The sequence below is a fragment of the Babylonia areolata genome, chromosome 23, assembly GCF_041734735.1.
Source record: "Babylonia areolata isolate BAREFJ2019XMU chromosome 23, ASM4173473v1, whole genome shotgun sequence".
Taxonomy (NCBI): domain Eukaryota; kingdom Metazoa; phylum Mollusca; class Gastropoda; order Neogastropoda; family Buccinidae; genus Babylonia; species Babylonia areolata.
This window is the reverse complement of record NC_134898.1, coordinates 12,584,616-12,611,336: the sequence shown is the minus strand read 5'-3', so window position 1 is coordinate 12,611,336 and position 26,721 is coordinate 12,584,616. Positions and strand designations below refer to the sequence as shown.

The following is a 26,721-nucleotide window of genomic DNA, read 5'->3' as shown; positions in this document are numbered from 1 at the left end:
TCCTGTGCAAACTACTATCCGCCTATGCGGAGAAAACAAAACTACGGCTAATAACCTCCCGGAAGTAGGTAACCTCCCATTTGTCCCGCTGGCTAGCGCCCTCTTTTCCTGGCAGCCATTATGACTCCTGTTCCTGTGCTCTCCATACGGCTAAGTTTTTTCGTATTTTCTGTCTGTCTGTCGATTCTCTGGCGTTCTTGTTTTTTGTTAAATTTTGTCTCGAACCAGGTCACATAATTATATGGTTCGATTGGGATATCGTGCTAAAATTAAGGCGCGATCGCAATCGATTCGTGGGCACTCTGGGCCCTCTATTTCTGGCCCTCTCAACAACGCCAACCTGCCGCCTCCTCCACTTCCTTCGCTTCCAGAGGTTATCGGCCGTAGTTTTGTTTTCTCCGCATAGGCGGATAGTAGTTTGCACAGGACAGGAATGTCAGACCCCTGCCGGAGTCTGCACTAGTTGGGTCACGGTAAGTATGTTATTTAAACGTAATTTTAGATAGAAAATTTCCTATTTCATCCTTTAAAACAGCTCTCAAAATTTACCAGTTTCGTTGGTGTACCCACTCTGGGAACTGTCACAGTTTTTCCTGACCTTCTGGCTGGCAGTGTGCTGCTTGGGATCATGTTTCTGTGATAGCCGTTTTGCTTTGTTACGTGGCTGTAATGTGGGGATGAGTGTGCGCCTGTGTATGTGCTTGTATGCATGTATGAATGTGTGTGTGTACGTATGTGTGTGTGTGTGAATGTGGTTGGGATGAGTGTATATATCATGCACTGTTTCTGCTTGGCAGATGTGGTGTAGCATATATGGATTTGTCTGAACGCAGTGACGCCTCCTTGAGCTACTGAAACTGAAACTGTTTTATGTATGTAGATATGTTTGTGCACTCAGAAATACCGTACATTTCATCCAGGCTCCAGACGTGATTTAAATTTCTGGTATTAGTGCAGTTTTAAAAGTTTCAAAAAAGTTAGATTGAATTTTAGTGATTAAAAACCTAAATCCTGGAATATGATAACGTTGTTGATGTGACTAGTGAGCACCATGATGATGACGATGATGATGATGATGATGGTGTCAGGGTCGGGACGACCTTCGTCAGGATGCCATCATGCAGCAGGCATTCAGCTTGGTGAACCGGCTGTTGTCTGACAACCCTGCCACCAGCAGCAGACAGCTCAACATCAGGACTTACAAAGTAATTTTTGTGTATGTGTGTGTGTGTGTGTGTGAGACTTTCTTCTTCTTCTCCTTCTTCTTTGTTCGTGGGCTGCAACTCCCACGTTCACTCGTGAGTGGGCTTTTACGTGTATGACGTTTTTTTACCCCGCCATGTAGGCAGCCATACTCCGCTTTCGGGGGTGTGCATGCTGGGTATGTTTTTGTTTCCATAACCCACCGAACGCTGACATGGATTACAGGATCTTTAACGTGCGTATTTGATCTTTTGCTTGCGTGTACACACGAAGGGGGTTCAGGCATAAGCAGGTCTGCACATATGTTGACCTGGGAGATCGGGAAAATCTCCACCCTTTACCCGCCAGGCGCTGTCACCGAGATTCGAACCTGGGACCCTCAGATTGAAAGTCCAACGCTTTAACCATTCGGCTATTGTGCCCGTCTGTGAGACTTTGAAACAGCAAAGATGATTTTATCACTGGTTCTTCTCTGCTGGAAATCAACGGTGCTTTCTGTTGACCTAATTTTTTGGTGCATTTTGTGTTTGATTATTGTTCATGAGTTGTCCTTGATCAGGGGTGGGGGATGTATGTTGTTGTCTTTGTTTCAGTCATGAATAGTATCCTTGTCGTCTGAAAATAGTGTGCTTGAAATTTCCTCTTCTCTGTTGCTCACTTTGTTTTTGGCTTTTTCCTTTCTGTTGTATTTTACGTGCGCTAAGTGCATGCTGCACTTCTGACCTTAGTTTACTGTCTCATCAAGAGACTAGCATCCAGACCACCACTCAAGGTCTTGTGGAAGGGGAAAAAATACTGGCCCGTGTGGGGTTTAAACCAGCGCAAAGATTCTCTCACTTTCCAGGCAGATTCATTACCATTTTGGCCAGTATTCTACATGTGCATGTATATCACAGTACTTTGTGCCTAATTTTCTTTTCCACGTCTGCATGTGAGGGTGGGTTTTTTTGTTGTTGTTGTTTGTTTTTTTCCAGGTTTGGGGGAATCAATAGTGACAGTGTTTTCCGCCTTGATATGGCCTGTTTGGTCAACTGGGTTTTAAGCAGAAAAGATTTTTTTTTGAATGATGCTAACAGATATTCTTGTTGCTGGTTCTTTTATCCTTTGGAAAACAACAAAGATTTCTTTTCACCTGTTTGGTGTATTTTGTGTTTGATGTATATTTTAAGTAGTCCATACAATACCATCAGCGATGTCACCCTATATGTGTGTGTGTGTGTGTGTGTGTGTGTGTGATCTGTAGTGAACTGACTACCGTGTGTATCAGGTGTGGGTTTTTTTGTGTGTTTTTTATAATCAACATTTAAAAAATTTTTCTTTTCCATGTAGACATACATGCAACAACAAAAACAACAACAATTTCACACCATATACCATTGTAATAAACTAAAGGCATTAATAATAATAAGTAAAATAGGATAAAGTAGATAGGGCATAAGTCAATGGATGAGTTTTGTTAGAGTCACCAAGGACAGTTTACCCCTGAATCAATCACATCGATCATCAGATAATTATATTTATCAAACAGAAACAAACAAAAAAAACCCAAAACAAAACAACAACCAAAAAAAAAAAAAAAAAAAGAAAAAAACCCAGAAAAAAACAACAACAAAAAACACACACACACAAACAAAAACATCATCACACCAAAGATCCCATGGAAAGAAGTGGTTATAAAGAGTGTGCGTTTTATTTTTGTGGTGAACTGACTGGTGGTTACAGGTGGTGCCCTTGTCCCGGCGGAGTGGTCTGCTGGAGTGGTGCGAAGGCACACAGCCAATCGGGGAGTACCTGCTGGGTCAGTCAGGGGTCAGGGGGTCAGGAGCGCACAGTCGCTACCGACCCAAAGACTGGTCCTTCTTGGACTGCCGCAAGACTATGTCTGTAGGTCACATTGTGTGTGAGTGTGTGTGGTGTGGTGTGTGGTGTGGTGTGGTGTGGTGTGGTGTGTGGTGTGGTGTGGTGTTGTGTTGGGGTGGGGTGGGAGGGTTGAAACAGCAGTGTGTGTGTGTGTTGGTTGGGAAGGGTTGAAACAGCAGTGTGTGTGTGTGTGTTGGTTGGGAAGGGTTGAAACAGCAGTGTGTGTGTGTGTGTTGGTTGGGAAGGGTTGAAACAGCAGTGTTTGTGTGTGTGTGTGTGTGTTGGTTGGGAAGGGTTGAAACAGCAGTGTGTGTGTGTGTTGGTTGGGAAGGGTTGAAACAGCAGTGTGTGTGTGTGTGTTGGTTGGGAAGGGTTGAAACAGCAGTGTTTGTGTGTGTGTGTGTTGGTTGGGAAGGGTTGAAACAGCAGTGTGTGTGTGTGTGTTGGTTGGGAAGGGTTGAAACAGCAGTGTGTGTGTGTGTGTGTTGGTTGGGAAGGGTTGAAACAGCAGAAAGAGAGGATTGGGCCTGTCTTCCCATTCCAAGCACTAGACACAATGGATATGAATTGACTGCCCTGATGGTCAAAAAACGCTATGGTGCCCCCCTTTTTTTTTTAATGTGTGTAAAAGTCACACTTACATGGTAAACTTCTAATTGCCTCTTCAAGGTCACTTTCTTTCAGTTTCCTTGGGATAGGTAGTGATGCTTTTTTTGTAACTTTTTTTTTTTTTTTTTTTTTTTTTTTTAATAATTTTTTTCAGCCCTGCTAGTTACAGTTCTAAGCTTTTAGTAACATTAAGTTATTAACTATAGTAAACTTTTTTCAGGAGTTTTTTCAGGAATGTTTGTCATGTTGGTTTGAATGTCTTCAATGCAAGCTGGAATATTTTGGAAACTTTTCATGTTATTTTTGTATGTTTCGTTTCTTTGGTTTTTTGTTTTGTTTTTGTTTATAATAAGAAACAACACTTTGGTTAAGATCTTTGCCTCTATATTTTCAACATTATCTGGACTTGTTACAAAACAGATTCTGAGAATTGTATTAGCAAATAACATATATACAAGTTCCTAAACAATTCATAATCCTCCAGCTTTATTACTCAAATTACACATACACACATGGTTGGTTGGAAATGTCTTGGAAAAAATGAGAAACACCATTTCCAGAGTTGGAGAAGTCTTTGAAAAATATGTCGGGGAAAAGCCTTAAAATTTTGTAAAAAACCCTTGACATAACATTCAGCTAAGAGCTAAATGCTTTTCAAGAAACAACATTTGAACAAACAAAAAGTGATGAAAATCGAACATTGATACTGGGATATCCGCCATTCTCTTTCGCCAGAGTTCCAGCAGACAAAATTTTGATTCACTTAGACTTTGTTTGGTATGGAAATTTTTCAATATGATCTGGTTCTGGAAATAGTATGGAAGTTTGTTTAATTTCATGTGTGGGAACCCTGTAATGTGCTGCGTCTCTGTGACGAACTGTGTAATGTGCCGCGTCTCTGTGACGAACTGTGTAATGTGCTGCGTCTCTGTGACGAACTGTGTAATGTGCCGCGTCTCTGTGATGAACCTTGTAACGTGCCGTGTCTCTGTGACGAACCGTGTAATGTGCTGCGTCTCTGTGACAAACTGTGTAATGTGATGCGTCTCTGTAACAAACCTTGTAATATGCCACGTGTCTGTGACGAAGTGTGTAATGTGCCACGTCTCTGTGATGAACCTTGTAACGTGCCGTGTCTCTGTGACGAACCGTGTAATGTGCCGCGTCTCTGTGACAAACCGTGTAATGTGATGCGTCTCTGTAACGAACCTTGTAATGTGCCACGTCTCAGTGACGAATGTGTAATGTGCCACGTCTCTGTGATGAACCTTGTAACGTGCCGTGTCTCTGTGACGAACCGTGTAATGTGCCACGTCTCTGTGACAAACCGTGTAATGTGATGCGTCTCTGTAACGAACCTTGTAATGTGCCACGACTCTGTGATGAAGTGTGTAATGTGCCACATCTCTGTGATGAACCTTGTAATGTGCCACATCTCTGATAAACTGTGTAATGTGCTGTGTCTCTGTGATGAAATGTGTAATGTGCTGCATCTTTGTGATGAATTGTGTAATGTGCCGCGTCTCTGTGACGAAATGTGTAATGTGCCACATCTCTGTGACAAACCTTGTAATGTGCCGCATCTCTGTGCTGAACCCTGTAATGTGCCGCATCTCTGTGGGAACCTTGTAATGTGCCGTGTCTCTGTGACGAACCCTGTAATGTGCCGCGTCAAACCGTGTAATGTGCCGCGTCTCTGTGACAAACCGTGTAATGTGTCGTGTCTCTGTGATGAACCCTGTAATGTGCCACATCTCTGTGGGAACCCTGTAATGTGCCGTGTCTCTGTAACGAACCGTGTAATGTGCCACGTCTCTGTGACGAACTATGTAATGTGCCGCGTCTCTGTGTGGAACTTTGTAATGTGCCGTGTCTCTGTGACGAACAGTGTAATGTGCCGCGTCTCTGTGACGAACCGTGTAATGTGCCGTGTCTCTGTGACTAATTGTGTAATGTGCCGCGTCTCTGTCACGAAATGTGTAATGTGCTGCATCTCTGTGGCAAACCCTGTTATGTGCCACATCCCTGTGGGAACCATGTTTGTGCCACATCTCTGTGACGAACCCTGTAATGTGCCACGTCTCTGTGACAAACCCTTAATGTGCCACATCTCTATTACGAACCCTGTAATGTGCCACGTCTCTGTGACAAACCTTGTAATGTGCCACGTCTCTGGTGACAATCCCTGTAATGTGACACATCTCTGTTTCGAAACCTGTAATGTGCATGTCTCTGTGATGAACCCTGTAATGTGCCACGTCTCTGTGATGAACACTGTAATGTGCTGTCTCTGTGACGAACCCCGTAATGTCCCATGTCTCTGTGACGAATACTGTAATGTGCCATGTCTCTTTGATGAACACTGTAATGTGCCACATCTCTGTGATGAACCCTGTAATGTGCCACATCTCTGTGATGAACACTTTTTCAATGCTGTTCCCAGTCTGTTGCCAGCGTGTCGGACCCAGAAACAAAGTACAAGGCGTACATGGAAGCTTGCAAGAATTTCCAGCCAGTGTTCCGTTTCTTCTTCATGGAAAATTTCCCTGACCCCGCCCACTGGTTCCAGTGTCGACTGGCCTACACACGTAGCGTGGCTACCAACTCCATAGGTAATCATGGTTTACTGTGGATGGTGGTGGGACTGTCTGTATATGATTTTGTCCATGTGTACCCCCCGAAAACGGAGTATGGCTGCCTACATGGCGGGGTAAAAACGGTCATACACTTAAAAGCCCACTCATGTGCATATGAGTGAACGTGGGAGTTGCAGCCCACGAACGCAGAAGAAGAAGAAGAAGTCCATGTGTATATTTGGGTCTGTGGCAGCACACATAGGCAGACCTAATGACCCTTCCTTCCTCGGCTGATTTTGTCTTGTTCAGTTGCGCTTGATTCTGCTCTTCAGCTTTTCCTGAAAAAATGCTGCTCTTGCAAAAAAAAAAAGAAAGAAAAAAGAAAGGCTGTGATCGTCAAGTGCTCAAAGCTGCATAGTTGCTGTGTTTATAGCCAGTGGAGAGTTAAGGTCAGGAAATTCTGGCTTTCACCACCATCATATCAAAATGTGTTTTGGACACAGTGCACTGAAGCAGCTCTGCTTGCAAACAAATCTTCAGCGTTGAAGAAGAATCAGATTGATTTGGGTTCTTCCATGGGTCAGGATGTAACAGAGCATTGATGATCCTTTAGTCCCAAGAGGGACCATGCCACAACAATGAACTGAGAGACAACTTGATGTAAATGTGTTTGAATATAGAGAAAGACAATATATTCTTGTCTGCAGCAAAAATACTTAAAAAGTACAATCAGAGAAATGAAGGGAAAATATATTTGGAATTGCAAAAGAAATGTGTTGTTTTGTTTTGGGTGTGATGCAAAACAGTCCTCTCAATTTCCAAATACTTCTTTTTCTCTGTTGTCAAAACTATACCTCTCAAGTCAGTTCAGGGGTTAGCAGGTCTGGCTGATCAGTGTCTTGAAGATCCATTGGGAAAACATCATTATAAGATATGAATACAACGCATGCTGGGTTTCAGCACTCACTTCCCATGTTCCTAGGAACAAGTAAACTTGAAACAGCTCTGACTCTGACAAATGATAATGATGCACCAGCTGAGTAAAGTTTTGTTTATGTGCTTTTCATGTTCAACACACATTTACACATAAAGATATATTACTGCTACATTTTATATCCTTGTGTGTGTGGGTGCAAACCCTGCAAATTCAGACACTTGAATGTTACAACAGCAGCTTTATTTATTTGTGAGCCAAGCCCAATCACATCTGAACTGTTGAGATTTCTACAACCAATCTTCATCTTCTTCGACAGGCCACGACCATGGTATTTATTATATAAAGCTGTGTTGTTTTCCAGTGGGCTACATCCTTGGCCTAGGTGATCGACATGTCATGAACATCCTGATTGACCGTCGGTCAGCAGAACTTATCCACATTGACCTGGGTCAGTTTTTGCCTTTGTTTATTTCTGTGCGTCTGTAATGCTTTTTGTACAGTTAATTTGATTGGTCAGTAAGTGACTGATTATTTGGTTAATCGGGTTGGTCAGTTAGTCAGTTAATTCCTTTTGTGTGTTTAATTTCATTGGTCTGTTAGCTGATTCATTTAGTCCTGTTAATTTGATTGGTCAGTTACTTGGTGAGTTTGTTTATGAATATATGTGTGTGAATATGTGTGTGTGTGTGTGTGTGTGAATATGTGTGTGTGTCTGTGTGTGTCTTTTGGTAGGGGAAAGGAGGGAAGAGAAGGATTTTTTTTTTCTCACTCACATGTTTTATTCATAGTCACAGGGATACAGAGGTCATTTTGTGTGCAGGAATTGCCTTTGAGCAGGGTCACATTTTGCCCACGCCAGAAACAGTGCCCTTCCGTTTGACTCGGGACATAGTGGACGGCATGGGTGTTACAGGTGTGGAAGGAGTTTTTCGCAGGTAAACACTGACATAACTGACATACCTGTGATATGGAGCTTCATTTCACTTTGTAATGGAATGTCTAAAATTTGATCACCTTAGAAATGGGTTTATTTCTTAAAAGTGCATGACACCAAAGTCTGTTTTTAATTTTTGTAATTCATTCAAATCAGGGAGAGGGATGTGTTGAATGCTGGGAAAATTCTTAAAGAAGGGGAAGATTGTTATCTTAAAGGTTCTTATCTTTATCTTATCACTGATTTCATGTGACGAAATTGTTCACGTTTTTTTGTTTGATTGTTTTTGTTTTTGTTGTTTTTCTGCTTGTCAAATGACCAAATGAATTTGCTTAGTTTACTTCTGTTGATTTATGTAACTAAAGCAATGCATACATTGCTAATTTCTATGTCCTACCTTGATTCTTGACATTATGGATGGAAGATATGCTTTTGTATATTATATATTACGTTCATGTTATTGTATATGAGTGCATGATGGTTTGCATTGGAGGCTGTGACAATGGAAGTCCTCCAGAACACCATGGCTGGTCGTTGTATTACGAATTCATTGGAGGCAGTCTGGGTCCTGGTATCTTGTTTTGTGTGTGTGTGTATGTGTTTTTTTCAGTTTCAGTTTTGAATGAGCCTTCTGATATGAATGATACCTGAAACTGGCTGTTAAGACTTACATGAGATGATAAAACAGTCCTGTGTGCAATGTATACTTAGCACATGTAAAAGAACCCATGGCAACAAAACTGGCTGTAAAGACATGGATGAGTTGATAAAACAAGATCCCATGCGTGGCATATTCTTAGTGCACATAAATGAATCCACAGCAAAATTCTACAGAAACATTCATTGTGATAGTGAAAAGCATACACATTTGGAGACAGAAAAAAGAAAAAAAATATATGTGTGTGATGCTGCACGTTGGGGACATTCTCTCCCCAGTAACAGCAGCCCTAAGTTCACACAGAGAAATCTGTCAAGACAAAAAGTAATATGTTATGGTACACTACAACAAAAATAGTTCCACCCATGCATTCCAAAACAATCAGCCAGTAATATGCATGCAGCATAGTATCGCCAGAAGCATACACTGCACTACACTACAACACAATACAATACAAAATAATTAGAGTTCCACCTCTGAATTCCAAAACAGCCATTTATATGTAATACAGCATAGTATCACCAAAAGCATACAATACAGTACAATACAATCCAATACAAATACTCAGAATTCCATCCCTGCATTCCAAAACAATCAGCCATTAATATTCGTACAGCATGGTATTGTCAAAGACACACAATACACAACACAACACAACACAATGAAGTTCTTTATCTGTATGCCAGGTGCTGTGAAAAGACGATGGAGGTGATGCGTGCCCACCAGGAGTCGCTGATGACGATCGTACAGGTGTTGCTCTACGACCCCCTCAGTGATTGGACTCTGTCCCCGCAGCGGGCCTACGCTGTTCAAGGTCGACACGACCGCCGGGACTGTGACACCACGGACATGAATGTTTCTATGGCAACCAATGCAGACACGGAGCTGTGTGAGGATGGAGACAAGACAGGTGGGGCTTTCACAGGTTGGCGTTTGACTCGGGTGATGGTAGGCAGTGACAGGGGCAGCTGCCAGGTCTGATTTTGTGGAAAACGAATGCAGTTGTACTGTTGAGTGAAATCTGTCGTTCAGGCCCCACCTGTCCAGTTGTCCCGGACAACTCAACCTTCTGGTGGACAAGTGTGTGTGTGTGTGTGTGCCGTGGAAGCTGCGATACATAGCCTAGAAATGAGTGTGTGGAGGAGGGGGTTGGGGGGAGGGGGTGCAGGGTAATGTGTGTGTGTGTTGGGGCTCATGTACGTTATGTATAATTGATTGTGCTTTCATATCTGTGAAAATGCATGTTTGTTGCGTATCTGTTATTATGTGTGTGTATGTGTGAATGTGTTCCTGCATGTTTTACATTTATTTGTTTATTTATCATCATTGTTGTCCTTTTTTGTGTGTGTGTGCACTTAGAGTTGACTTCATCAAGATTTTGCACCTTAAAAATAGTCGTAGTAGTAGTAGTAGTATTTTGATGTATTTATCTACTATTTTTTATTATTTTTTTTCTCAAGGCCTGACCAAGCGCATTGGGTTACGCTGCTGGTCAGGCATCTGCTTGGCAGATGTGGTGTAGCGTATATGGATTTGACCAAACGCAGTGACGCTTCCTTGAGCTACTGATACTGATACTGATACTGAAGGCGAAATGCTCCTTCCACTTGTCGGTCGGGTTACTGATTTTTGACGGTCTTTGAAAGGGTGACGGAGCAGTCAGCTACTGTGCAGACCAAACGCACTCGCACTTACCTCCACCCCTTTTTCACTTTATTACCACCACCCCACACTTCCCTACCGTTTTGTTTCAAGGCAAGGCAAGAAGTGTGCTCTCTGGGGGCATTGAAATGTTACATACATTCATCTTTTACTTACTCCATGCAAACAAAATGAGTGATGTGTGAAAAACTAGAAATAGGCCCATTTGATCAAACACTCAAATACACACTAACAAGTAGTTTTTCATTACAATAAACAAAAATCTCTTCCCTTTCAACAGACAAAATTTTCATGAAAAGAACTATGTAGAGAAGAAACAAGGGATTTAAGTTTTTAACAGTATTCTGTTATCCCATGAATGGAACCCCAACAGAATGCAGTCTCACTAAGACAAGGTGTGTTCTGTAAATAAGTAAACCATGTCAGCACGGAAACAATAAATGCACTCCATTTATTTATTTCTCTCAGGTGAGTTGTGTGTACAGAGAATGTCATCAGTTTCTGTTGACTTTGGCCTTGAATACTTCATTGCGAAGATCTAGTTTAGAGCAGGCAGCAACATGTTGCTGGTCATATTTGCATTTTTTCAGCTCTTCAGAATTAAAAAAAAAAAATCATTTTAATCCCCCCAAAAGGTTTATGGAAACACAGTAAAGAAGAACAAGTTCACATCCTCAAGACATGCAATCACTTTGGAAGTCACGAACATTCAACCTCAAAAAAGAAAGTTGCAAACGATAATGTCAAACAAGAGATTATCATAGATTTTCAACAAAGAAGAAGATCTGGTTTTTTTGCATAGGAAAGGCATATGCAAATTTGGAGAGAACCACTACATTTTTATCATATATTCATCGCAAGGACAAGTAAGAATTAATGGGAATTTGTAGCCCAGTGATTGGTCAAAACTGCTGGAATTAATTATTATTCTGATTCAGTCTATGACAAAACATATGTGCAAGTGAGAGAGACAGAGAGAGAAAGTGAATTATAGAGATTTGTAGGCTGTGAGGTGTGCTTTTTTTCTGGAACTTTTGTCAGTATCAAACATTGCAAACTATGTCAGCAGTTAACGTTGCGTCATTAACATCTTGCACTGTCATTGATACAGGGGAAGTCAAGGAACCTGTGAACAAGCTGGCGGAGAGAGTGTTGCTGCGACTGCGACAGAAGCTGCAAGGGCTGGAGGATGGGGTGGCTCTCAGCGTGGCTGGCCAGGTCAACCACCTGATCCAGATCGCTCGGGACCCCCACTGTCTGTCGAGACTCTTCCCGGGGTGGCAGCCATACATTTGAACCACTTTGTGCTCAGTGGCCACATTCATTTGATACAGCTGCAGAGCTTAGGGAATCTTGATCTGTAATTTGGTGTAAATATCATCTCAGTTTGTTCTTGTATAGGTATACTGCACCCTGTCAAACTGGCACAAACTTCGCCTGTTGGTTTACTGTGTTGGTAAAATTTCACAACTATCACAGTATGAAGACATTCCAGCAGGCCTGTCATCTGCTCAACCAATCAGCGCAATTCCCTGCCTTCAGCCTAGGGGGAACTGAAACTGCACATTGACCAGTTATGCTTTTTGTGTGGTTTGTATTTGGTAGTAATAGGGTGTGGTTTTGTGTGCCCACAACTGTTTGTTATGCAAACACTGAACCTGCATCTCTGAGTGATGGAAGAGGTGTACGATATATATATTTTTTAATCACATCTGCTGACTATTACCTGCAAACACCATAACTTGGCTCCTAGAACAAGTCTCAAGGATATTTGGGTTCTGATGACGTGTTGTTGGCTATGGCTGTCATAAAGTAACAGTATTTGGTTCCGTCATGTGATAAACTTCCATCATGTGATAAAACTGCTATGTAAAATATTGAGAAGTCACACCAAATCTCTTGTGCTTTGTGGAAACCTGACATTGATTTGTCACTGGTAAGATGAGTCTGTTTCAGGTTGTGAATGGTCATACTTGTTCTGTCTGAATGTGTTTTGTTCTTTCTGTATGTGTTGAGTGTGGGGTTTTTTTTATTGAATAATTGAGAAATGATAAAAATGAGGTCATTTGATCATTCTGTCATTACCTTCTGCATTTATGACCTTCTTTTAGCGCATTCTCTCACTGCCACAAGAAAAATTGCACATGTCTGACCCATGTTTCAGTATATAGGCAGCCATTCTGAGAGGTGCATGTGTTCATAATTCACTGAACATGGTAACTGATATGCATATTTCTGTTGCTTGACAAACATACTGTGGTGATTTTAAAGCTGTTATGATGATTTTAATCATTTCTTTGGAATGCTGTTGTGCCTTGGTTATGGAAGAATAAAAGGAGCTAAATGTTTGACATAGGTTATTTGAGGCAGTTTGATAGCTCTGTTTCATGAGTAGTATAGTTGCTTACACTGTACACCAGAAACACTATTTACATTCCCTCTGGACACACATGACATTCCCTTGGGACACACACACACACACACACACACACACACACACACATGGACACACACACACACACACACACACACACACACACACACCTGATCTTATTGCTTTGGATACTCTTTATCTGGCTTTCAATAGTTCATCAAGGTAAGTATGCACTTTTGGCTATTGTTTTTGTGTGTCAATGAGTGTTTATGACATTTTCAAAGTTATTATGAAGTTCCAGCGAATTAAACTTGAAACCAGTTTTAGATATGCAGTTTACTAGTAGCGATCATCAATTGATATACATTAATGTCAGAAAATATACAGAAGGATGCAGTATTATTTAAATGCAATGGCTACTTGTTGTGTCAGATTTTGTTTTCAAAGTGTTTCTTTCATTTTTTTCTTTTCTGGGGGTGTGTGGGTGGGAGTAGGGGGTTATACAGGATCAGTATTTACAGGCTTTTAGTCCTGGTATGTGTCTGGTCAGTTGGACTATAAGCAACAAAGAAAATGATTATTCAAATTTAGTTGGGTTTTTTATTTACTGGAACAAGACTGGGAACACAAAGATGGCTTGCTAGAAAGGGGCACTTGCATGAAATGTACAGGTAATGCCTGGCTTACCACTACTTATAGTTTGTTTGTTTTTTGTCATAGTATCAGATCAAGATTTAGATCTATTTATTATACTGTATATTTTGAACAGGACAGGGATCTGTATTCATACCCACTTATGCCTAATGAGTCATTGTTTGTATATTAAATGTAACGTGCAGTGGGTTGGGTGAATCCTGATATAATGGTCTTTTCAGTCAGATGAGCTTGAAGGCACATTGGTTTCAATTGAACTGGTCACATGATTTTCAGAATTGAAGAATAGGGCTGATTTTCTGATTTCTATCTGCTAGGTTTCTGGTGCAGTTGCTCAGTGATCTTGAACTTCATGGAACAAGTAACTTGGTTAGGAGGCTGCTGTGAAAATGGAGAACAATTCAGTTTTTGAAAGTCATCAGATTTGTTGTCAAAGTGATCATTTTGCTGGACCAACTTTCTAGTCTTAAATATGATACATGATGTTCTTGTACTTTGTAACATATGATCGTAAGCAAGTTTTTTTTCTGTTTTTCAATCATTAATGTTTGTTTAATGGGTTAATTTCCCAGAAGTCGGTAAAAATTGTGCAAGATATATTGAATGCTGAGAGAATTTCCTCTTAAGTCTTCTGAACTGTTTGCGTTAGTCTTCAGCATTTCTTCTTCTGTCATACGCTTAGCTGGTGCTTGTGTGTGCATAACAAGCGTGCACAGAATGCTTTAATCTTACACACACACACATAAGACTGCCTGCCAAATGCACCATCTTTTTTCTGTGCTTGAAAAGAAATGAGGAAAAGGAATACAAGAAAAATACAACTAAAGTAACATTGCTTTAACATTGGATGCTTGTCAAGCAAAGTAAGAGGTAGGCCTCAGAGAATAGGGATGGATATAAAATCTCTGAGTTCCTAAGCACAGGTAATGATGATGTCATGTTCTCGATGCAATATTGCATGAAAATATGTTTGTGTGTAAATGTTACAACCTGACTGAAGTTTATATATTGTGCATGGATTGTTGATTAAAGATGCAAGTTGACCAAACAGCTGAAGTCTGACACAGGGTAAAAAAAGTGTCAGTGCTTTTACTAAACACTTTTTGAGGAAGTAAGTATTGTTGATATTTGCATCCTTTGAATTAAAGTGGGAAAAAAACTGATATTAGCTTGTTTTGTAATTTTTATTTATTCTTTGTTTGAAAGTGTTGTAATCTTCATAAAGGAAGCTTCATTGTGAGTGAGTCTTGTGTGTGTGTTTGTGTATGATCCAGAACTGATGTATGTTTTTACTGTATAAAAGTGTATTGTTTGTAATGCACCTTTATATACATGATATAGTTTGTTTACCCAAGTCTAACTCATGTGGCCAATCAGCTGGAAAAAAGTTTCTGCAAGGCCACAGAAACTCACCAAAACAACACATATGATCACATTTGACATTATCTCGGCTGCATGCTGTCACTTCATTGGATAATTCTTGCATCAGAAAAATGCTTTCTCACACATTTCAGGCTGTGGGTTTAGCAGATAACAGGTCTAATGCTTGCTCTGTCATTTGATTCTAGTTTTTATTTTGTACTAAACTCTTGGAAACTAAACTAAAACAGAAAGAAAATGATGAAAAAACTTGTATTTTCATGAGGGCAACATTCCAGTCTGAGCTGGAGAATGCAAGCACAATGAAATAAATCGGAGTGACAGTTTATAACATACAGTATGTTAATTTTCATGTGTTTGTGCTTTTTTTCTTTTCTTTTTTCTCTTGTTTCTTTGTTTTTGATGTTCTTGTCATCTGTGCCATTCCTGTGGTAGAATCTTTCCACAACTCATTCTAAACCACCCATATACAGCCACATTGAGGCTTATGTACCACAGGTCCAGTGCCAGCAGTCCACAGGATCCACGAATGGGTTATATCTTCATGAGGCCACACACACCACACACCAGAGCAGAGAAGACTTGCACTGCTGCTGAGTCACTTCAGTGATGTTCAGTGGTGTCCGTTCTCATTCAACATACACAGGACACAGATGCACCTACTAATTAAGCTTCTTGCAAATACAATAATTGTTTAACTTCTGAAAATAGTAGTCCTGTACTCACTAAATGAATGTGAAACGGACATAGCTTATAACACAAAATGAGGTGGTAAAGAGATGTGTTTTGATCCTGTGGTCTTCTGCTGTCCATTAGGTGAGTTCAGTGCCATCCTTTATGAAGTTCTTTCATTCTTGCCTGCAGTCACTTTTTTCAGTCCATGATTCTTTTAGTTGTGGAGCAAGACTGAACATTCCTTGGAAGTGGAGACAGTAACCATGTCCCATGAATCTGCTGCATGGAGGACTTTGATGAAATTTGTGACAAGCATGGAATTGGAGGGGAAAATCAAAACGTGAGTCACAATTAGATCAGGGCATCAAGGGCCACATATTTTGGGACAATTTTTCTACATATGATGATGGATGGTGATCGTGCTGCTGTGGAGGTCCGCTGAGGTTAAGGACAAGGCTGTACTCTACCCTTCCTTTCTTTGTGTTCGCTGGCATCAACCACGCCTAAGGGATACATGCATTTGCAGTGATGGTCAAAAACTTAGCAATGGCCTTAAAGACGCACAAATGCAATGGATTTCACTCAGTTGTGTGGGTCTCAGTTTTTAACATTTGGTACACTTTGCCATTATGTCTCGCAATGTGATATCAAAACAAATAAATCCTACATCTGCACCATGCATCATCAATAGAGTTTCTTTAGTCAGCCCATTGATTCCATTTTATCACACCAAAAAATTTTACTTCACCTTAAGTTACATTCTATCCTTTCTTTTTTTGCCTTATTTTTCTTTTCCTCAGACACAGAAAGTTCTTTTTCTGTTAAGTGTCTAATCAATTTGTCTTTTAAACTGGGGAGTTTATTGTGCGGTCCTTTTTGTTTAAAAACTTATTAAATTCGTTTTTTTAATATGCACATAAAAAAAACGCAAAAACCCCCCCCAAAACAACAGACACATACAAACACACACACAACGCGTGTGCGCACGAACTTGCGCACACACACACACACACACACATAACAAAACCCAAAAAATTGATAACAAACTGCCAAAAAAAAAAAAAAAAGCACATAAAAAAGAAAATCGAAAAATGCTGTTAGAAATAAATGACTAACGAATGTTTGTCATCGCAAGGGTACCTTGTCATGAAATCATTCTCTTCAACTACCTTCTTCAGCAAGGAAGAACCAAACAAAATTGATGGAGCTGACAAGAGGAAAAGAGGAAAGCTGTATTCGGGAATGGAGAGCTAGAGGGGGTGAGGGATGCACAGAGAAGTTTGTGGATTAGAGATGCAGGAAGAATAACGCGTGTCTGTGTTTTTGCTATTATTTGTGTGTGTGTGTGTGTTGATGAGTTCGCTTTTATGCATGTGTATTGACAATAAACCAGTCTTGAAAAAAAAAGATGGTTCCGGACTCCATCACACGCACACACACACACACACGCACACATTACCCCCATAAACCTGGTTTCACCCATCTCACCGTGCATCCCACTCCCCCTCCTCCACTGAACAATAATACTCAGATGTATACATTGATACTCTTTCAAAATGTCTTCAGTCGCCGACATGTGTGACAGGACATTAAACAAAATTCCTCCTCCTCTACACACACACACACACACACATTCTAAACCTTTTGTGATGATTTTCATGAGACCGACATGCATTAAACGGGTGATGGAAAACATTACAAGAGACTGGGCAGGAAGATTTACATGTATGTATGATAGTCTGTCGTATCCGACTATGACCATCAGAACAGCAGAGGAGGCAACTGCTGTTCCGACTACTTGGGCTAGAATTTGATTATAGTGGAGAGTGTCTAGGAAGATTTACAACACTGCACTGAAAAGACGTGGGAATTTTGTTATTTGCATTTTCAAATTAGCCAATGCAACATCAGTATTTATTCAGTGCGGACCTAATAATCGGTAATTGCGGGGAACTTAAATGAGAATCGTTCCCCCAGCAACTGCGATGTAAATATTCTGTTTATGTTGTGCAAGGCAGAGCTGAACGATCGTATTTTATCTGGAATTCATGACTGTGAATGCGAGACAATACAGACAAGTGAATGCAAATACTCGAGTTAATCGCCATCAACTAAAATGACCACCACAATGGAACCTCAACGGCCAGACCCGACAACATACGCCTTCAATAGTCAACCAAAAGCTGTGAGCGCGAGGAGAAAATATCGTGATCACATTCAACAGTAAGCTTTGTGCGCTTATTCACGCGTTCGACGACGAACTCATGCTTGAAACAGCAACAATATTTTTGCAAGTTCACCATACAAAAGTTTCATTAGTAGTGGTAGTGCTAGATCTAGTAGTGCAGGGACTGACATTTGACTGCCAAGGCCTCACGGCCTTTTTTTTTATGCCCCCTTCAATATCGGTCTCCTTTTATTTGTGGGATACACGTCTGTTTTCTTTTACATGTACTGTAATTCACTCGTCAAAGTCAATAAAAATTTTCTTTTAAACTGATGATCATGTCAAGGAGATTTTTGAACACATTAGTATTTTGTGCAAGTTTCGATAGGTAGTGCATTCCATATTTGTGCAATTTGTATTTGCTAATGAATTTTTCCTTACAGTGCTCTTTACAAATTTTCAACATTGAATTTCATGTACTCTAATAATCTGACATTCTGAAAGTATTATTCACATTGACTTCATTATACTTTATAGCAATTTAATATTGATGACTGAAACAGTTGATGGATCCCCCCCCCCTCCCAACCCATCCACCCACCCACCACTGGGCCCACCATTCTACACCCTCCATTCCATCACCTAGGAAGGTGGGTCATGCTGCTGCGCTCCTCCCCATTACAGTGTCAGAATGGTCAACGTGATGACCGTGGACTCCTGACAGGAAGAAGAAGAAGAAGAAGATTTTGTATGTTTCTGTTTGAATCCCCTCTTCACATTCTACCCTTTAATGAATGCAGATTTAAGTATATAAGTCTCTGTTGATAGCTCATAGATTTGCATTCTTTTAATAACTTAGTTGCTCTTCTTTGTACCCATTCTATAGCAATAGATTGTCTCTTGAGGTATGGTGCCACACAATATTACCATATTCTACTTGTGATGTAACCAATGCTTTATACAGTTTAAGAAATATATCTTTATCTAAATAGGTAAATGTTCTCTTAATAATTCCTGTCATCTGGTTAACATTATTTATTATATTCTGTACATGTATGTCAAATGATAGTTTATTATCGAAAGTTATGCCAAAGTCTTTCTTGCTTTGACATTTCTCAATGTCCTGTGTGTTGTCTTCTATTATCATATGGTATTTGTTTTCTGGATTTTTCCCCCCATGTGCATTACTTTACTCTTTGATACGTTAAAATATAGATTCCATCTATCAGTCCAGTCATGTTACTTATATATATGTCCTTTTGTAATGTAGTATTATTTTGTGCATTGCTGCAAAGTTTAGTATCATCTGCAAATATTTTGCATTTGCTTTCTTAAGTTTCTATACTTTCAAGGAGGTCATTTATGTATATTGTAAAAAGTACATGGCCAAGTATGCTACCTTGTGGTATAACACTAACAATATTTTCATTTGTTGACATATTTTCTCCAATTCTACCTATTCATTTTCGGCAGATAGCATTTAGCATATAGGGTAGGTATGGGTAATTGCGAACAGGGTGTAATTGCGAAGGATTCGTACACTGCCTCACTCAGAGGGGTACTACAAATAACACCTTAGAATGACCACACAAATTGTGATGATTTTTTTGCTCTTCTTGAAAAATTAAAGCGGGTATATCAAGTTTTCCCACTGGGGTATTATTTGAAAATCACAAGCAAAAAGCAGAGGTGGGAAAGTTCCTGCTAATACAGGCACAGACTTTTCCATCATGGAGCACTTTCAAGCACTTCAGAACTTAACAGTAATTTCTGTCATGAGGCACTGAAGAGGTTAAAGCAAATACAGAAAGAAGAAAGAACAGGCCCCCTGAAGAATTTGACTTAATTCAGTCAAGAGGCTTTAAATATGGGGCTACAAAAGCATCAACAGTATTTCTTATTTTGCTTTTTTGACAAGTTGCTGTGGAGAAGTGGTTAGCATCATGGACTGACTGGCAGGACACAGTTCCAGATCTCATCAGAGGCATATTATAGAATCAATCAACTGAAAGTTCAGTGAGCTGTAAGCCCAAATGGAAAGACTAAGACCACATAGTTGTGAGCCATTACATTCTTGGATTTTTCTTTGGGAGTGTTGCACAAATTTTCAGCCTAACACTAGGTGTGTGTGTGTGTGTGTGTGTGTGTGTGTGTGTGTGTGTGTGTCTTTCTCTAAGGTCTGGTTGATGCTGGATCTAATATGAAAGGAAGCGATGAGTACACAGGTGTCAGTTATGTGGTCTCTTAATTAAATGGGCCTTTCTACTGCAGCAACAGCAGCAGCCTCATTAAAAATACAGAAAATTGTTCCAAATTCTGTAGCTTTTCAGTAGTTCGTTGTCCTGTTCTCATAATGACCTCAGTTTCAATTTCTCATCCATTTGCTTGTCTGTGGTGTTGTGTCAGTGTTTAGGGTATAATCTGTAGATTAATGGTATACTGTCATTGAAGAGATGTTTTGGAGGTCTCTGCACCAGAAGAGTTGCTCACTCAGTCTGGTTTTGCTTTGGAACGATTATTGTTGTCAGTAGCAGGCGTAGCAGGTGCATAGTGTCCTGTGTGTGTTTAATCAGAACAGGCACTTTGAACACTTCCAAAGTGATTCTTCAGCAGCATTCCAGGATCTCCTCTATTGCCTGCTGGCAACCTGATTGATAGTTTGCTCAGGACTACTGGCACTAGGGCTGTGGCTGAACAAGCCCAGGTTTGGCTGTGTATGGGATGTGTAGCATGGGAATGATGACACTGAAATGGCACAAAAGGTAAAAGATAGCTCAACAAAAAACCAAAGGAGAATGGTGTTTTTTTGTGTGTTTTTTTTACCATTCTTTATGTGTTGTATTAAAGAGGTAAAGAGAAGATCTGTCTAACAGAATGATCTCAGCCTGAATGTAATGTTGTATGTAAATATTACTAAAAGTGTTATCTTTATTGTTTTTCCTAGTGAGAAAACTAATGCAATAATCTCACCTTCAGTATCATAGTGACCTCAGTTTTGAGTTTCCTTTCACCTCTCTGTGGGGGAGGGGGTTGGTCTTATTAGTTATATTATGATTATACTATTGTATTAGTTGTATCCTTTGTATGTTGAATCAGAGCAGGCCCAGTCAAGCATTGCTCCAAGTGATTCAGCAGGAGTGCAGGTTCTCCATATGGTAACCTTATGTATTGGTGTACTGTCAATGCTGGGACTGTGGCAGTACAAGTTGAGGTGGAAATGGGCAAAAGATTGCACCATATTGATATGAGATTGTGTGTATGTGTGTCTTACCATCTGTATCAGGGTGTGTGTGTGTGTGTGTGTGTTAAAGAAAGATGAAAATTAAGGTGAATGGGGTGGGCTCTGCTTGAATGCAAATTCTCAGCCGGACTGCATGTCAGCTGCAGAGAAGTTTAAGGAGAGTAAATTTCTGTTAGTCTTTCTGACCAGGCAATGTCTGGTAGTTTGTAAATTTTATTTGTTTGTGTTTTTTCACTTTTTGTAACTTTGTGTTGTGTTGTGTGTTTCTGCATGCATGTGTGTGTGTTTTTCTTCCTTTTCTTCCTCTTATATATATATATATATATATATATATTATATAAAGTGTTTGAGAAAAATTGTGGGTCTGTGCATGTTTTGCATGTTGATACAATTCATCGCACCCAAGAGCAGGTGTTGGTATCATGCTATGATTATGGGGATTTGTTTTCGTCTTGACCAATATTTTCCTTGTTTTTTTCAGAAATGCAGATGGAGAAGTTGTCAATTACGGCAATATAATGTATGACAGGCGTGTTGTGAGAGGAAACACATATGCGCTGCACGTACTTCCTGCCGTAAGTTTCTAAATTCCATCTTTATAGTACTTCATGAGCACATAGTTTTGTCAAATACGTTTCCTATTTTTGTCTCACTTCAAACTACTGGTGCAGAAACATTCACACTGTACTGTGTCCTGCTTGCTTTGGGGCTTATGTCAAATTACATGTATCAGATCTCTAAAGCATAACTGAAATTAAGTGCAAAAGAATATCACTTGTTTCTGACAACCAGACTGAAGGAGAAGGAAAACATGAAGGAGCATGAGGCTCAAGCTTGTTTAGGTCGTTGCCCAATTTTTCTTTTTCTTTCAATACTGTGTGTGTGTGTGTGTGTACAGAGCAACTTGAAGGAAAACAACATAATTGCACACTTGATTATGATGTGCAATACATACAATCCATATATTTTAGTACCATTTCCACCCATAAAATACAGAAACGTTTTTTTCCCCCAAATCTAGGTTATCTGCCCATGATTGTGAGTTGTCTCTTCCTGTCAGCATTGAACATAGTTATGATCATTATTCTTCAGTCAAACAAATAATATATATTTTTCAGAATTATTTGACTTGTGTATACATGTGTGTGTGAGGTTGCCAATTTTTCTTCTAAAATTATAAATAGTTTGGGAGTCAAAGGGTTAAATATATTGATCACTGCTTTTGTTGTCATTCTGAATAGAGTGAGAGGGGGCTGAATAATCTTCAGAGAAATAAAGAGAGCTGACTGTTTTAAAGCATATGCCTGATATGGATTTATTGTTTTACAGCACATGAGTTTAGTGGTTGTAATTTGCATGCCATGTTCATATTCACAATTTATTTCTCTCCCTCTTTTCCCTCTCACATTTCTCTTTTCTTTATTTTTGTTTTCTTATTTTTTAAAAAATCTTATTTTGCCCTGTTAAAATGTCAGTTGTCAAGCTTCTCATGAACATGTTATGCTTGCAGGATGCTCAGCCAGACCCCATTGAGATGCAGCAGCGGCAAGAGAATCTTCGGAGAGCCAGGGCTCGAAGGAGAGCGAAAGACAAGTTAAGACCAAGGACACCAGATGCTGTGGAAGGCCGCAAACATGTCGCTGTACAGACAGAACTGTATCTGGAGGAGCTCTCTGACCGCGTGGAAGAGGCAGATGTGGACTGCCAAACAGATGCTTTCCTGGACCGACCTCCATCCCCTCTGTTCGTGCCTGCCAAAACAGGCTTGGACGTTGAAACCCAGATTTTGGAGGGGGATGTGAGTTCTTTTTTGTGTGCATGCATCTGTGTTATTGCTTTGTTTATTGATTGATTATCTCACTTGTGTTTATTCACAATGGGAATGCATTATGTATGTGTGCATGCAGGCACACACACACTGACACACACAATCTCACACACATGCACCCATGCGTGCACAAGGAAACACACACACACACAACACACAACACAGCACAACACAACATAGAGAGAGAGAGAGAAATGTTGGGTCAACAGGTGCAGACCTGCTTGTGCCTGAAACCCCTTTGTGTGTTTACACATGCAGAAAATTAGACACGCATGTCAAAGATCCTGTAACCTATATCAGCATTCAGCAGGTTATGGAAACTAGAACATACGCAGGATGCACAACAGAGTATGTATTGCCTACATGGCAGAGTAAAAAACGTCATCCACACATAGGCCCACTCATACATACCAGTGGACGTGTAAGGTACAGCTCACAAACGCTGAAGAAGTCATCATCAAACCATTTGTTGTTCTCCTCTGCCAACATAAATGGACTGGGCTGTCTGTGCAGATCTGCACGAATATATGTGTGTTTTCCTGTGCCTGTGATATATATTACCCTGAACTATGGGTGTGTGTCTTTTTGTACAGTACACACTGCATTGGTTATCTTGTAACATGGCTATTCATGTGTGTGTGTGCAGCTGTTTGACTTTGATATTGAGGTGAAGCCCATCCTGGAGGTCATCGTGGGTAAAACGTTGGAGCAGTCCCTGCTGGAGGTTTTGGAGGAGGAGGAGCTGCACAACCTGCGAGCACAGCAGCGCGCCTTTGAAGAACTGCGCAACGCTGAGCTGGTGGAACAGCAGCGCCTGGAGGAGCAGGAGAGGAGACACCGGGAGGAAAAGGTGGTGCAGAGTGGACAGTTGCAGGGCTTTAGATGCGTTGGAAGTCTTGTGGGTCTCAGAGACTTCTTTTACACATGAATTCTAAAGATTCCAAGACTACCTGAAAGAGGGTCACTCTAGTGCTGCATGTTCTAATCAAATCTGCACTGCTACATACATACAAAGGCAGGCATACCTTCTAGTCTTAATCCCCCCCACACACACACACACAAACACACCCCTGCCCCCTCTTTTCCAGCTGATTTGTTTGAAGTATGTAAATGTAGGTATATTAGTGTATTTGAGAAGATTACGCACATCTGTCTTTTTTCTTTTCCTCTTTAACTCTTTCATTGCCAAGCCCATTTTATGTTAAGTGACAACTAATTGTCAAGGGATGTTTTGGTCATGGAGGGTAGTTTTAGTTTTTTTCAATTCAAGCAAACAAACTACAAAAAGAAAGCATGTTTAACCTATACCTTTATGAATGTAAAAGGAGCACACTGCCCAGTTACGATAATTTCTCATGAATTTAATGATTTTGCAACAGGAAAATTTCTACAATGATGCAGACGGAAATTTCCATCCTGGGGTACTTTTTTTGTACATTGGAAGGGATGGAAATTTCATTCCTGGGGGACTGAAGGGATCAAAAAGATTATTACCAGATGAAGATTTAAAGACAGCATTCCAAGATTAGTGTATTGTGGACAGATTTTTATGCACATATTTATCACTTGTGACAGAAAATCACGCTATAAGTATAACTGTTCCATGATTTATATGTAATGGGTTCTGGAATCATTTTGTAGTCACAGTCACACCAGAATTAACCTCAGATTGCAGGGGAAATGACAAGACAAATGTGGTTGGCGGTTTTTTTCTTTAGTTTATAAGTTGTCTTCAAAACAACAACAAAAAAAAACTGCTCTTGGAAAGGTTTTCATTTTTTATGGTTTCAGGAAAGAAGAATGGAACAGCAAAGAAAGGCGCTACTGAAGGAAAAGGAAACAGCTGACAAAGTAGCTGCACTTGCATATACACAGGCTTATCTGAGAGACCTTTTGCCAGCTGTCTATGGCACTCTCATAGAGACTGGATACTTCTTTGATACCATTGAAAAAGGTCAGCGTAGTGCTTGCTCATTTGATTGTTTTTTGTTTTAATTGAAGTCTGCCATAAAAATCAATAAATTTTAAGTAATGCATCCATGTGAATGTCAGGTGTGAAAAGTGTCTTGATTTGCCTGTGCTGAAGATCCATCGCAAAATATATAAATATATTATTGTTATTTTTATTATCATTATTATTATTATTATCATTGTTGTTATCAGACGTGGAGTTGAACTTATGCTGTGGCTGGTGGAGTGAGTGGTGGATCACTTGGAGAGGTTAGCCTCTCAAGGCTGCAGCACTAAGAGCCTTATAGTTTTGAGAGTCATAGTCCTTCACAAAAGACTAAGCCGTAAATGAATTCCTATTGCAGTGGAGGGGGGGCGGGGGGGGGGGACTGTTGATCCTACAGCTCTCACTTTGCTCTTGGCCCAACTGTAAGTATATGTTAATAATCTCTGATAACTTCTTTTTCTTCTTCTTGCTGCAACTACCACGTTCACTCATATGTACACAAGCGGGCTTTTATGTGTATGACCGTTTTTGCCGCACCATGTAGGCAGCTATACTCTGTTTTTGGGGATGTGTATGCTGGGTATGTTCTTGTTTCTGTAACCCACTGAATGCTGACAAGGATTACAGGATCTTTAATGTGCGTATTTGAGCTTCTGCTTGCGTATACACATGAAGGGGGTTCAGGCACAAGCAGGTCTGCACATTTGTTGACCTGGGAGATTGGAAAAATCTCCACCCTTTACCCACCGAGATTCTAACCCTGGACTCTCAGATTGAAAGTCTAACACGTTAACCACTTGGCTATTGCGCCCGTCATCTCTGATATAAACCGAGAGTTGAAGCTGACATTTATTATTATGGTTGTTGTTGCTATCAGATGTGGAGCAGAACTTCATGCCTTGGCTGATGGACCGAGTGGCGGATCACCTGGAGAGGCAGGAGCTGGGTCGCCTGGTGCTGGACGGCATGCTGCGAGAGGTGGTGCACAGACGAAGGAAGCTGTACCGACGGCTGGAGCGGGCAGGGTTCAACGTGGTCAAGTCCACCCCTGACAAAAAAGCTACTCCTGCTGAGGAGGGGGAGGAGGCACCAGCAGATGCTGAGGTCTGTGAGAATGTTGGTGTCGGGTAAACACATGATGTGCTTAGGGGAATGGGGCGTGGGGAGTTGGGGAAGGTGTATACATTCATGTGGTTTTACAGCTATGGAAGTGCTGGAACATGAATGTTTTTGTGCTCATTTCTTTTACTTAAATAGGACAATAAATTATTCAGTGGGGATTGTGATGATGGGGGGGGGGGGGGGGAACACACACACACACAAACAAACATGCTTATATACTTTGATTTACTCGTAGAAAATATATTTATTATTTATGTGTTTGTTTATTCAGTGGTGGTTGTGCCTACTGTTTGTTTGGCTTTGGTAGTGCCTGTCGCAAAAACACAACAAAAATGACATGATGCTTATGTGCTCATTCATTTTAGAAAAGAAACGCGTCTGGAAAGAGAAAAAAAGAAAAAAAATTTGTATGCACCTGGTTCTTGTCTTGTGTTTTTCCCCACTGTGAATGTCAACCTGCTGTATTTGTTGTGACAGACTGAAGACGCTTCAGCAGCAGACAAGGAACCTGGAGAGGCTCCGGACACAGGGGACGCACCTGCAGAGGAACCCACAGCCACAGGAGGAGAAGAGCAAGCACCTGCAGAGCAACCCACAGCCACAGGAGGAGAAGAGGCACCACCACCTCAAGAGTAAACCATGCTGTGATACTGCCCTTGAACTGTTGTTTTGCTCACTTTGTTTCATCAGGACTGATCCACACAACTGAACTCCTTAATTTTTGTTAAGCATGTATTAAACATGCTGTGGTTTTGAGGGCGCTTTTCTGACTTATTTACACCCATTTGGTTAAATTACATGAGCTGTTCTCTATCTCTGAATATAATAGGAAAACTCAATAAGGACAAAGAAAACAGAGAAAGTGCATGGAAAAAAGATCAGTA

At 40.5% G+C, this 26,721-nt stretch overlaps 2 protein-coding genes across 3 annotated transcripts in view; both read left to right on the top strand.

Moving 5' to 3' along the window:
• LOC143297768 (serine-protein kinase ATM-like) overlaps window positions 1-14,632 on the top strand; it is a 113,926-nt gene extending 99,294 nt beyond the window's left edge. For both annotated transcript variants that reach the window (XM_076610238.1, XM_076610239.1), the window contains exons 54-60: window positions 1,089-1,205; window positions 2,926-3,087; window positions 6,116-6,284; window positions 7,547-7,633; window positions 8,006-8,120; window positions 9,464-9,687; window positions 11,551-14,632. In XM_076610238.1, coding sequence (XP_076466353.1) covers window positions 1,089-1,205; window positions 2,926-3,087; window positions 6,116-6,284; window positions 7,547-7,633; window positions 8,006-8,120; window positions 9,464-9,687; window positions 11,551-11,735 — 1,059 coding nt within the window. In that variant the 3' untranslated portion in view covers window positions 11,736-14,632. The remainder of the gene's footprint in view (window positions 1-1,088; window positions 1,206-2,925; window positions 3,088-6,115; window positions 6,285-7,546; window positions 7,634-8,005; window positions 8,121-9,463; window positions 9,688-11,550) is intronic.
• A 2,901-nt stretch (window positions 14,633-17,533) lies between these two features.
• On the top strand, window positions 17,534-26,498 carry LOC143298319 (radial spoke head protein 3 homolog B-like). Its single transcript, XM_076611155.1, has 7 exons — window positions 17,534-17,745; window positions 21,412-21,505; window positions 22,441-22,728; window positions 23,405-23,608; window positions 24,550-24,712; window positions 25,593-25,819; window positions 26,315-26,498. Exons 1-7 carry the CDS (start codon window positions 17,639-17,641, stop codon window positions 26,471-26,473), a joined length of 1,242 nt encoding a protein of 413 aa, XP_076467270.1. The 5' UTR covers window positions 17,534-17,638; the 3' UTR covers window positions 26,474-26,498.
• The last annotated feature ends 223 nt before the right edge of the window (window positions 26,499-26,721 follow it).

Coding starts and splice junctions, on each gene's coding strand:
- LOC143298319 (XM_076611155.1), top strand. CDS start 17,639: ATGACCACCACAATGGAACCTCAACGGCCAGACCCGACAACATACGCC. Junction 17,746..21,411: donor TATCGTGATCACATTCAACA/GTAAGCTTTGTG, acceptor TGTTTTTTTCAG/AAATGCAGATGGAGAAGTTG. Junction 23,609..24,549: donor GGAGACACCGGGAGGAAAAG/GTGGTGCAGAGT, acceptor TTATGGTTTCAG/GAAAGAAGAATGGAACAGCA.